Source organism: Barbus barbus (genome assembly GCF_936440315.1).
Source record: "Barbus barbus genome assembly, chromosome: 18".
Taxonomy (NCBI): domain Eukaryota; kingdom Metazoa; phylum Chordata; class Actinopteri; order Cypriniformes; family Cyprinidae; genus Barbus; species Barbus barbus.
Genome location: NC_136746.1, coordinates 21,669,096 through 21,683,064, shown reverse-complemented (window position 1 = coordinate 21,683,064; position 13,969 = coordinate 21,669,096). Strand labels below are relative to the sequence as shown.

The window sequence follows — 13,969 nt, the reverse complement described above, 5'->3', positions numbered from 1 at the left end:
GGAAAAGAGGGGGAAAACAGTGACATCATAACATGCTGAATCACACTGGACAGGGAGCAAAACCCTTTGGACAACCTTCATCAAAGAGCAAGTGCCCTCATGTGCATATGCTAGTTGATTATGCAATATCACAATGAAAGTGCTGTAAATGTAATGCACTGCTATGCTGTTGTATGATTTTTTTTTTTTGCACGTTATGCTAAATACACAAAGCATGACATTGTGCTTGCTGCATCATTCTGTCACTGTAAAGCCCCGTTCAGACTACACCATTTGGCAAAGATGGATGAATGAATAGACGGACAGACAGATAAATAGATGGACCAACAGATGGGCAGATGGACGGATGGACAGACAGAGAGATGAATGGACAGAGACAGACAGACAGATAGACAGACGGATGGAAGAATTGATGGACAGACAGACAGACGGATGGAAGAATTGATGGACAGACAGAGACAGACAGATAAATAGATGGATGACAGAGACGGGGACGGACGGACGGACGGACAGACGGACAGACGGACAGACGGACAGACGGACAGACAGACAGACAGATAGACAGATAGACAGATAGATAGATAGATAGACAGACAGATAGACAGATAGATAGATAATTTTTAAATCAAACATGTTGCAGTGATTATGTGAGCTACAACAATAGATGCTTAAATGATTTGGAAAGAAACAAGACATCTAAGCCAACTAACTAGAGACTGTTCTAATTTCACTGACCAGATGGACGGCACGTGCACAGATACCAACGTACATCCACTGTCTGTGCTCCTCAAGGAGAGCCAGACATGGGCCCCTGGGGGCCAGAGAGTGTGCTGGAACATGCTGCCTTTCAATCTGCTCATGTCTGAAAGCATTTTAATCCGTTGCAGGGCCTCCCAAACCAATCTATTACTTTAATCAATCAATTAGAGCACTGGGGTGCGACGAAAACCAGCTCACCACCCACCATTTTCTGCAATTGGATTAAAATTCCAGGCTGATGAAAAACCAAAAGAATAATAATTATAATTGAGAGGATGTAATGTTACATAGCTAGGACAGAATGAAAATACACAGCACAACAAACATGTCAACGCTTTTCTTATGATCAAGTTTCCATAGAAATTGCAAATATTCAACTGCTGCACTGAAATATTTTATTTTAGAAAGTTAGAAAAGCTGTGTACGTAAATGATTCTGTCTCTTGAAAGTAACACACAGCTAAATTGCTGCTAGCTCCTCACCACTAGCGTAATGGCTGTATTCCTAGCTGTGTAAAGCCCCACACATGGTGGCACTTCAAAAATTCCCATGGTGTGTTTGATGATATTAATACACCGTAACACACTCAACATTTGTTCCCTGGAGACCGAGGACGTTGCGTGAGCAGCCTTCATTTTCAACTCTTTTGGGGGTCCAGGGGGCCCCGCCGACTTACAGCGGACGACCATCATCTCACCGCAAACACCCGGCTTTTCAAATGATAGGCTTTCTGACATAGTAACACTGGGAGAGGAAAGCCTCCATTAAAGATAGCAGGAGGGAGCTGTCGTTTGAGAACACGGCATACAAACACCATGTAAATATGGATGTGGCTGGTGGACGAAGAGTGAGTGAGAGAGTGAGAATGAGATTGAGAGACAAAGAGAGAGAAACAGAGCTTCATTCCCTGACTGAAAGTATAAAATGATATGAGAGCGGACAAAACACTTTGATAAAATTGTTTAAATTGATAAAATATCTATCTATCCATCCATCCATCCATCCATCCACATATTAATGAAATCTTTCTGCTTTTATACCTCACTTTTTTGAAAAAACATTCTATCATCTCTTTCACACGTTCACAGTTCTTTTTTACAATATACCGAATCTACTTATTTATCATATGAATATAGAACATTGAAACACTGTGAAAGAGAGACAGAGAACATTAAATAAATTCTGCCTGCTTTTTTCATAGTTGTAACCCGCTGAAACACAATCATAACCCATATTAATGAAACACAGAGATGGCACACCGTCGTCTCCGAGCTCTTTCACACATCTGATTCATCCTCATTTTCTGACAAACGTATTCTTCATGGTCTCTTCACTGACTCATAAATGACTGTAACAGGACAGCAGGCAGTGATGTGCGCTGTACTCACTTACATAAGTGTCGGATATTCTTCAGAATCCTCTCGCAGGCCTGAACCCACGAACCCCCATATAATGGACCTCAAGCTGCTCTTTTGGGGGTTGAGGCTCTTGAGGTAGGATAACTAAATAATGCTAGGGATGGGATCGCAGCTAAGCGGAGTTGACAGGGCGACTGTGCTGTCTCGGAAACTGACAGGACTTCAAAGACATTTCTCTTCTAAGCAGAACTATGTCTTGGAGGTAGGAGGAGTGGGCAACTTTGCGACATTGGAGATGTGAGTGTGTGTGAAGATGATGCACAGAAGCGTAAAGGACACAAGCATTTCATTTACAAGACTGACCTCTAAATAGCTTCACTGCAGCTAGCTACTTTTTGTTTTGTAGTGCAGCTAACTGCTTTGTAAAAATGTAGTCTACTACTTTTAATGATTTAAATGAGTAGCTTGGAAATAAAAGCTTGGAATAAAACTTAAAACAACTTGCACTAAAACCAAAACTAAGCGAAAAATGCATTATGATTTACCATTTAGGAGTCAAGATGGAGAAAACCAATATAAAAGCATCTGTGAGAATCTGGTGATAAGGAGGAGGAATATGTCGAGATGGAGCTTGATTTGATGAAATTCCATCCAAGTTGATATGTCTAAGATTACAGAGCCAGGTGTCATCAGAATCGCTGTGACTCGATGACAGAAGTGAGTGATAACCCCAACAAACAAACTGAGGGATAGGAAAAGTACAGAATTCAAATTACAGAAAAGAAGAATCTCATTGATGCTGGTGCTCCCTCCTCCTCATCTGAGACCGCAGAGGGAAAATGAATGGGTGAGTGTAAAGAAAATAACTTTTAGAAACATCAACACGTGTAGTACAGGCAGAAATTGAGCTTTCACAACATACTCTCACATTTACCTCTTTGTCTAATCATGTCTTTGAACAATAAAAACAAGAGTGTGATAAAAATGAACAATAAATTAGATGCCATTTACAAGGAACAAGCAAGCAAAGTGGTAAAGAAAGATTTCCTAAAGAAAATGTACTCACTGTTGCAATGGTGTTGTGGAGGTTGCCAGACTATTACTGTAGTTGCTATGATGTTCAGATTTTTTTTTTTGATTGTCTAAACAAGCCACAAAACAATTTAAGGAATAATTCATATTTGTAGCACAAATGTGCAAGTTATATGCCTGAAAGAGGGGTTCTGAAAATCCCCAACCCTGTGCATGAGTAATAGTGATGCAAGCACTAAAAATAACATACTGTACTGCACAGTCATATTAAGATCTCTGGATAAGAATAAACCAACAAACAATAAACTATCTAGGCCTTTCTGACTGTACTACTTTCTTTTGTGACAAAAAAGAAGATATTTTGAAGAACACCCTAGTGAAAAATAAATATACTGAAATGCATTTGAAATACATCTATTTCATGCCAAGTCTACTACAAATACATTTACACATTAATGTACTTAATATAAATACCCTGCAATTGTACTAAACTGGTATACCTAAAGTCTGCTAAATTGGAACAACTCATTTTATATTTAATGCACTTTAATTGTGCGGAAGTAGTGCTGAAGTATATCAAATATATTAAGTATATTTGATATTTGTGCAAAAGTGGAACTATAACAAGTATATTTTAGGTACAATTTAAATATCTTGCATTTAAAGATTGTTATTATTCAAAGATCATACAATGCTCATTGATAGTGATACATTTTAGGCTTAATAATATGAAATATTCATTGTGCACAAGTAGTACTCCAAATAAAGTTACCAAATATTTTTTATCAGTAAGTCTCGAGTTATATAAATACTATATGTTAATAGATTTGAACTATAGTTAGTATAAAATAAGTGTATTTTAAATATATTACTCTTTTACTAGGGCACTTTTGTCAATACATTGAAAATCAAAACAACATTGGACTCCATTGACTTTAATGGTATGGGAAACTAAAACATTTAAACATTTAAAAAGATCACAAACAATTTTCAAAAAATCTTTTAAAAATATCAATGGAAATAAAGTAATTAGGTTCGGAATGGCATAAGGGTTAGTTTCCATTTATCCCAATTTTTATCACCTACTGTTTTAGAGTGGCATTTCTCTTATCTAAACTTTTAAATCAACCACATAAAAATATAAAACAACTACATAAAAATAAGGCTTTAAAATACTTGCATCACACATTACACTTTCCAAAATCTGTTATTTGCTATCATCTAAAAAAGAAATGTTCTCATTTCTGCAGTTGATTTTTTTTTTGTGAAACTGACAGCTGGTCGGGAGGCAAACACTGATGAGACAATTTGCCATATGCAAATACCCCGTTTGCATGTCCCGGCACTATTCCTTTCTATTTGCCAGTTGTCAGACACTTTTAAGGCTGCATAGGAAGAGATTAAAAGAATACACAAATCCTAACAGGTAACACACAATCCACACAAATAAAAGTATTCAGAAGAATACATGGAGAAATTGTTTTGCGAAGTGACAGTACAACAATAACTTCCCTTGTTTAGCAACCAGGACAAAGACGATTTTTCTTTCTAGTTGTATAGACGCAAAAGCAGACGAGGGCTTGTATGAATACACGAGTGAGTGAGTGAGTGAGTGAGTGAGTGAGTGAGTGGGAGAGAAAAAGAGAGAGGGAGTAAATGTATGCGGCGTGCCAGAGAGTAGCCACAGCACGAGATGCCGAGTGCAGCTTTAAAGCTCAGTTAAAATGAGCACGTCTCTTCCGCAGCTCTTGGCACGCTGGTTCCCATGGTGATGATGATGATGATGAGGTGTTGGGATCGAGCTGTCAGGCCCTTGTTATTTTCACACATTGTACAACTGGTGCTATCAGGGACACCAGCAGAGCTAATTCAGTCCTATTGTCTCTCTCTCTTCATCTAAAAAGCACTTCAAACCTCACTCCACAACGATTCGCCCCAATATACCATCCTCATGATAATTTCACTCTTCTGGAATGTTCTCTCCATACCCGCTCCTCCTGCGTCAATCAATATCTAATACGCAGTCAGAGAAACATGCTAATGATGTAGCCAAGAAAACACAAATGATGTTGCTTGTTGAACAGCGAGAACACTGAGCATGCTTCACTACAGATAATAACTCCATATGTCACTTATAACGATTCTCACATTAAACACAGATACCGTCACGAAACAAGCAATTTAAATACTGTATAAAATACAGAATAAGATGAACAACTACTTTAATTACATTAAAGTTTGACTGAAAATGAGAAAAGCCATTTCTGTAGTGGATTAGAGAGTTTAATGGCGGGGGAAAAAAACAATGTTGAAATAAAATTTAAGCCTCACGAACATGAAACACGCTAAAGGTTTGCAATTACTGCAGATGACCCCTTCTCTGCATCGCTGACCTCTGACCCCATCAGACCACTCTCTCTGTTTATTAATCAGTGCTCGTGTCTGCCTCCTCGACCCGCATTTTAATGATAAAACCATTTGTGTGAATTTGGAACTATTAACTTGACCTCTTAAACTCCTTAAAAGCCCAGACTTTGTGAATTACTCTTTACACTGTAACTTTACCATTGAGATTCCTTTTAAAGAGGTCATATAATAGAAAACAGTACATGAAAGTCAAAAGGGCATGTAGACATAGTCTAATGTTCACAAGGAAAAGCTTTCTAACCACACCATTTATTCAATATAAGAATTAGGTCTTACGGAAATGGCTGTGATTTCACAATTAACATACAACTGCATAATTAATCAAAAGTGAAGCAGAACATTGTGTAATTTACATGCATTCATCCGAACTAATCTCTGTACATACTGTGAGTTCGGGTCATTTATAACAAGCAAAAAGCCAAACCATCTTCTCAAACTTGTAATCAGAAGTGCTTATAAATCAGCTGTTGTCGACAAAACGGAAAACGGTTTTCCACCAAAATACAAGCTTATGGTTTGATGTTTAATGTTGTGAAAATAAATAAATGAAGACAGCCATAAATATTATAATACAGTGTAACTGGAAAATAAAATTATTATTATTATTTTTCTTAAATACTGATTTTGTTTTATTTTAAAGTTTTTTATTTTATTTTAAAAAATTATTATTTATTTTATATTACATTAATAATAATATTTCTTATTTTGTTTAATATTTTTATTTAATAATAACCATAATAATCTGGAGATTTAATTTTTAAATTCAAATTGCAATTTTATCTGAAAAATCTTTTTCTTCCCCCAATTTCTGCAGCCCTCTAAAGAAGCCCTTTTCCGCCACTGAGTAAAAAATAAAAAAGGTTATTGCGAGTTTTTCTCTCAAAATTCTGACTTTTTTTCTCAGAATTGCGTGATATAAACTCATATAAAACTCATATAAAAAGTCATAATTGCGAGACATAAGGTCGCAGTTCTGAGAAATAAAGTCAGAACTGTGAGATATAAACTCGCAATTCTGAGAACATATCAGCCCCCCCCCCCCCCAAAACTGGATTTTAACTCGCAATTGCGAGTTTATCTCTCACAATTCTGAATTTCAAATAGGTCAGAACTGATTTTATAAATTGTAATTCTGACTTTTATAACTCGCATAAAGTTTATATCACGCAATTCTGAGAAAAAAGGTCAGAATTGCGAGTTTATGGCCCGGTTTCACAGACAGGGTTTAGACTAAACCAGGATTAGTCCATAAGTAATTTTTATAAACATGCTTAGAAAAAAAAACATTACTGGGTGCATCTTGAGACAAAATAAAGGCACTGATATATTTTAAGATCAGTCAGTGCAAGTTTATTTCAGTTGAAACAGCTCAGATTTAGGACTAGGCTTAAGCCTTGTCTGTGAAACTGGGGGTTAATCTCACAATTCTGTGAAAAAAAAGTCAGAATTGTGAGAGAAAAAGTCACAATAACCTTTTTTTATTTTTTTATTCAGTGGCAGAAATGTAACATATCCCATGTTTACATATTCTGTTATTTTAGTATTTAGCCCATGCAGACCTTAATTATTATTTTTTGGGCAAGAAATCTTGACTAACATTATAAAGAACCTTCTACGTGACTCATGCCTATGTCACATTTCCCAGTGACCTTTTCAAGCACAGCCAATAAATACTTTGCATGATGTATCAAAAGGCTCATTCACTATTTCCTGTGTATAGCTCCTGCAAAGCAATGATGCAAGTCATGTGAAAGGCCCCTAAGTCAAAAAAAAAAAAACCTTCACGTACTGCAGAACTATAAAATATGGTCCCTTCAAATTTATGATTCGTTTCAACAAAAAGAGATCTCAGTGAGGTCCAAATAAAAATAGAGAATGAGAGAGAAGGAGAATGCTATCCTCTAATTTTGAGAAAGCTGAAGTGGGGTGACTGGCTCATTCTGATTGGTAGTAAACTAAGAGAGTAGCGCCTCTGCCATCTCATTTCTAAACACTAATACAAAGAGACACGCCTGGGGAACACAGACCTGGCTGATATAATTACAAATTCTCCGGTGAATTCTATCTTTCAGCACGACCTGGAAGAACGAAAGTGTGTGTGTGTGTGTGTGTGTTTGTGTTTGTGTGTGTGTGACAGGAACATGACAGAAACAAAACATCCAGCAAGTAGGGAAAAAGTGAGTGTCTTGACACTTATTATTCCACCCGGTTCACGAGTCCTAGTGTGTGTTTGAGGGTAGGTAATGGTGGATTATATTATTCTCCCGGTACTGTGCATTCACCATTCCCCTGTTTGTGTATGTGTGTGTGTGTGTCCATACAAATGATGAACCGCCAGGCAGCAGCTCATTTGGAAACCTCCAGGGGGTCTTGTCATGGAAGTGCAGTGAGCTTCAGGCGGAGCGAGACAGCAGGACATTTGGGAAGGTCCAAAAGGGCTCCGGCATGGCCTGCACTCACATCATATGTTTGTTTAGCACTCAGGGAGATTGAAAAGAGGCTTCCTGAGAGAGACTTGGCCTTTAAAGAGAGAGAAACGCTACATGGGTGCACAATAGACAAGTTCCCATGGAACTAGATAGTGTCACGTCTCATAAGGAGGGAAAGGGTTTAAAAAAAAAAATTAAGAGAGACAAAGTGAGGGATTGGGTGAAAGCAAAACAGTCATATTGACATTGACAGAAGGCCAAAGTGCAAGACAAAGAAAGTGAAAACCGAGGAACCGACTTCTAAAGTTCCATCACATGACGGTTCATCTATACATAAACCGACACCAGCACCAGAGACCACATGATCCAACCAGAAACAGACAAGCAAAAGTGTGAGGTGGAATGTCACTGAGGAGGTGCCGTCCTGCGTGCCTCCGACATCTGGGGCTTGTTGTCTAGGCTCAGGATCACTGAGGGTGTTGACAGAAGTAAAGCCCCTTTGAGTCATGCTCTACATATGGACCTCCGGGCTACAACGATTGCGCTTCAGAAACAAGCAATCTGTACTGTGAAATACTAGACGTCAAAATGCTCCACACCTGCTAAACTCATACACTAGAGTATTTCCTTGGATTCTCAATCAGCAAGGAAAAGCGAGATGTTATAGGGGTTTAGAGCTTAGTTATGAATCGAGTTTGTGGAAACACCAAAAATCACTCAAAGGCAGCTGGTTACAAACTGAGACGCGAATGCAATGAGCCATAAGATGTAGACAGTAAAAACACGTTCCAATGCACAAAGCTTATCCTATTCCTCTCCTTTCCCCTCGGTGTGTGTTTTTTTACTTACTTACTTTACTTACTTTACTTTTGTCATTTAGCAGACGCTTTTGTCCAAAGCGACTTACAAATAAGAAAAAGTAACTAAAACTAAAAAGTTACAACTCTATAAATACTATCTACCCACATATTTAAGAAAATAAAGAAATTAAATAAAAATTAACATGCATATAACAACAACATTTCAATAATAAACATATCAATGAAAAAATTAAATAAAAAGCTACTACTATCCCTTGCCGGTGTCCCTGCCCGGTGGAGTCGCACGGTAGAGTCGATGGTCTTTAATATGTAGTATTTTATATATTCTTTAAACATGTGTCTATGTTTTTTTTTCAGTGTTGAAATGCTTTCTCCTAACCTGGTTTAATGTGCTATAAGTAAGCCATTTGTAGGTTGATTTCCCCTGTGGCAGCTTCAACATTACTCTGTTTGCCCGACAGAGCAATATTGATTCTGGGAAACTGGTCTGAAAATTATTTTTGCAATTACACAAAAAAAACATTGTCATCGTTTACTCATCATCACATTGCACCAAACTTTCAATGACTTCCTGAGATTCTAAAGACCGTGCTTGGTCACTCTTTTCCATGGAATAAGCATAAAACTCATCCACTATATTTCAGGTCTTTTGAATGATGAAAAATAAATTTAATTGATAACTGCCACCTCTAGTGGGTTGCTAACTGTTGTTACTGACTGAGTGACAATAAACTAATCATTCATGCTAGTTTTGTGAACCAGATAGAATTCATGGAATAACTTACATGTATATTTTATGATGCTTTTCAATCTTTTTTGAAGAATGAAAGTTCTTTATTCACAGCAAATGGTAACATTTTACAGTAATGGTTCATTCATGAACACTAGTTAATACATTAGCTCACAATATACAGAATTTATTAAGCTTTGTTGATGTTTGTTAATAAAAAAATATAATTGTTCATTGTTAGTTCATGTCAGTTCATAGTACATTAACTGTTATAAATCTTGATTTTAAAAATCTAATAGCAAATGTATAAATTTGCATTTAATAATATTAATAAATGCTTTAGAATTATTTTTTTAATTGTTAGTTCATGTTAACTAAAGTTCAGAAATGAAACCATATTGTAAAGTTTTACCCAGTAAATGATTGGAAAAAAGGGACCACAGTCTTTATCTTTTTACTTTTGCATTGTACACAAGAAAATAAATTGTGCAAGTTTGGAAAATCATATAAATGGTGACAATAAATGAGCACATGATGTCATAACATACATTTTTGGATGAAATAGACCTTTAATTGGAAGACAGTCTGACTGCGGTTATCCTGATTGCATTCTATGATCAAGGTTGTGTGAAATCATTTTCAGTTTAAATAATCCAGCCTGGGCGGTACATTACCATAAACAGGTTTTGGTTATGTGGAATCCAATCACTGCCTGCTGTGCTGTATTTGTGCACTTTGACTACAAAATATGATACAAATTCTTCCAGGCGTCACGCCAGTCAGATGCCTGACATTGTGAATCCTGCCTGATACCCGAGTAACAAGCTTTGAGCTGAGTGGGTGTTACAACCAACAAATAAAATGAAGTTAGATTCCAATAAGAAGATACAGTACCTGGGGAGAAGAAATCTGACATCTTCCTCTTGTAAATCTCATAATCGGTCTCCAGAAAGACACAGAATATGACACGGTCGATCTGCAGAAAGAGCGGAAAAGTGGCATTTAGCATAATGGAAACCTGGATCAATGCATCTCTGGGTAAACACATGGCTACGGGCAACACTATTAATAAATATGAAAGTACTAGTACTCAAACCTGTCATAACTACAGCTCAGGGGACTCATTTATGACACTGAGGCATTTTTACAGACATTTCTTACTTTGTAAAACATCCAAAAATGTCTAAAACAGTGCAAAAGTTTATTTAATGAAACAATTTTGGCAAACTATTGATATACAAAGAGTAACAGTGAGGCATCATCAAAACAGCCAAAACATTTGTTACATGTGTAGAATTTTATTCTACAATTATTCTTGCTCGATTTGCAATAGCGTGATGGAACGCATATGATTGGACAAACTTTTTAGGTCCTACACCTTCCACAGATGATATAAATACATATCAATACATTTAGACCGCTTTACTTAGTGACAGCTTTGGATTTGTGAAGAGACTTTCAACCAGCAAAACAAAAAATGTTTTTGAACCAAATCACCTACCCTGCCTTTAAACAGTGTACATTATCCACTACTAAAATTCTCGGACAGTCGCATGCTACATTGTTGCCACATTTGTCCACGTTTAAAATAGTGAGTGCTGTCGAGTTATCATTTTGGAAATAAAAAAAGGGTATTTTTGCATGTACATTGTACAACCTAATTTATATAAAAATGTCTAAAAACAGGTAGAATCACACTGGAAATAAAAGGTCAAGATCATTGAACTGCATTATGGGACATACTGTGCACAGTTTACCAACTGTATACTGGACTGACAGTATTTTCTTTAAGGTTTTATAGCATGACCAAGATAAGTGTTATAATAAATACACTCAAAAAAAATAATGGTGCTATATAGCACTAAAAGTGGTTCTTGGCTCGTAATCATAGGGGAACCACTTTTGATGCTATATAGCACCATATCTTCAATGTATTTCTTCAACAAAAATGGTGCAAAACAGCACCAACAGTGGTTCTTTGGCTCGTAAAGAACCTTTAAAGAAGCTTAACAGGTTCTGTATATGGTAGCTGTGCCAAAGAACCGGTGAAGAACTGCTGAAGAACCACTGAAGCACCAAGATTGGGTGCTATACAGCACCAAAAGTGGCTCCCCTATGATTACGAGCCAAAGAACCACTTTTAGTGCTATATGGCACCATTTTTTTTTAGAGTCTACATAGAAAAGAAGAGAACCCATTATCATTGGTCTCCACCCTTCACTTCCTTCACTTAAGCTTAAACTTCGAGCCATCTCTAACCACAGCTCACCAGAATGCAAGCACACTCACGTAGGAGCAGAATATCAAGATTGAAATTAAAACAAAAAACATAAAACCTTCCAGCACTCCCTTATCACTGCGGAGACCGGATCCCATATTCAAGTCCATCTCCTTCCATTCCGGGCCACCCAGACCGGCCATCCTGCTTAAGATCTTTATGATACACTAGTACAGCAGGGATCTCAACACAAAACCCTCTTTTGATTCTTCCCATGTTCCCAAAACAAAGACCTCATGTGAACAAGAGTATAAAACAACACAAAGAAAGATTGCCGTCAACCTGTAGGGAATACACTGTATTACTAAAATCAAAGATCCAACAAATGTTTAAATAACAAACATTTCCTTCGTATTTGCATAATAGTTTCAGCAGGTTTTAAAAGGCCACACTGAAATTCTAGAATTGGAAATGTCACTTAAACCTGAAAATAAACAGAAAGGTTTAGCATTGTGAATTTATTTACATAAAGAAGTGTAGAATGAATAAGCAAAGAAGATCCTGCATTTTTCTTCACTAATCACAACTAAATTCGCAAACCTCTTTGTACAGACCTTCAGATGATACCAAGAAATTTAGAAATGCATCTCTTTCAATTCAACTTCAACTCAAACAGTTACGCTGCTAAAATATTTTTTAAATCAAAGAAACTATATTAGAAGTTAGAACAATGCAAAACAGAAGCATTACAGCTATTAAACACTGTGGCGATCACCTGTAGATTTTGAGTGCCTATATAAATATTCATTCCTGCCCTGAAAGACTTCCTTTAAAACCAAGAAAGGTGATACTTCCTCTCTGTCAACTCTAAGAGTCCTTATCAGCCTCACTCTCTCCCTCTGCCACAGGTACGCCTCTCTCTCCTTCCATGGAGGAAATGTGCCTCCCAGGGAGACGTAGGATAATCGCCCTGCTGAATATTGCAATATTCCCAGACAGCCTTGTAATGGCCTCTCTCGTCTCGTCTGCTGGTGGATGGAGAGGGAGATAAAGCAGGACTCCCTGCGGGATGGCGAGAGACCGGACCACCTCTTCTACCCCTTACTGGCAAACCACATGAGGATTCAATATAAAATCATTCTCCCTCACAGCCTTGTACAGACAGACAGCTGTCTATTAATAGTTTATGGCCTGCCCTTTGGAGTAAATGTTAAGACTTGACTTGAGACTAGTAACATTTTTATTTTTGTGCAGGAGAATGTCTCCGGGGGTGGGGGGGTTCGTGGCCATAAAGAGAGAGGGAAAAAATGGTCCAGCTTACTTTTTTCCGCCTCTTCATCCTTTCAACTCGGAATTGGAATGAGAGACATCTTTAAGATGACTATAAAGACCAAGGGATAGGACACAAAAAGGGGACTACACAACCACAGGCATCTCTGCAAATACCTAAACGCCCATTGAGAACAAAGAAGAAGAATCTAGAATGTCAATAAGCCAATGGTTCTCAACTGGTTTTCTTAAAGGATCCAAATTACCTTAAAATGAAAAAATGATGTGTTTTTAATATAGTCTGGTTCATATTTTCTTTGACCTTGGAATTTTTCTCTTGGTTTTTAGGACTAGGCATTGCCACGCAACATGTTCATGAAAGTATCCGTCTAATTTTGCTAGCATCTACAAAATGACATGAATTTGCAGCAAAATAATGTTGTTTGATTGGACAAATGGCCTATTTATTCACAATCCTAACTATACATGAATATATTAGTTGCATTTAGCTTTTTTTTTTTTTTTTTCCAGAACAAACCTGTGACCCATTTTTGCATGGCAGAAGCATTTCCTGCTGGGAACTCTTCTGCATTTATTTAGATCATTACATCTCTCTCTCACTTATCCCTCAGGCAGAGAGTGAATGGAAAGGTGAGAGGTCCTGATAGTAGAGGTCGTCCGCACCTTTTTCAGGCATTATGTTCAGAGAGTGGGGCGCCTAGACTTTAGGAGAGACAGAGGAGAGATGGAGAGAACCGCCTTGTGCTATTTATATCTAAATGGCCCCAGAGTATAGATGTCCAATGGTAAAATAAAGGATAAATTAACAGAGGGATGAAGAAAGGAAGAAAAAGAGAGTAAGCAATCCAAACTATTAGTCTTGAAGCCCAATTACGAATAATCAATACTATACTTTTATACATGTA

General features: G+C 37.3%; 1 protein-coding gene across 2 annotated transcripts in view; it reads right to left on the bottom strand.

Annotated features, from left to right (window-relative positions):
• macrod2 (mono-ADP ribosylhydrolase 2) overlaps positions 1–13,969 on the bottom strand; it is a 532,294-nt gene that overhangs the window by 42,989 nt on the left and 475,336 nt on the right. For both annotated transcript variants that reach the window (XM_079440480.1, XM_079440481.1), the window contains one exon: positions 10,451–10,532. In XM_079440480.1, coding sequence (XP_079296606.1) covers positions 10,451–10,532 — 82 coding nt within the window. The remainder of the gene's footprint in view (positions 1–10,450; positions 10,533–13,969) is intronic.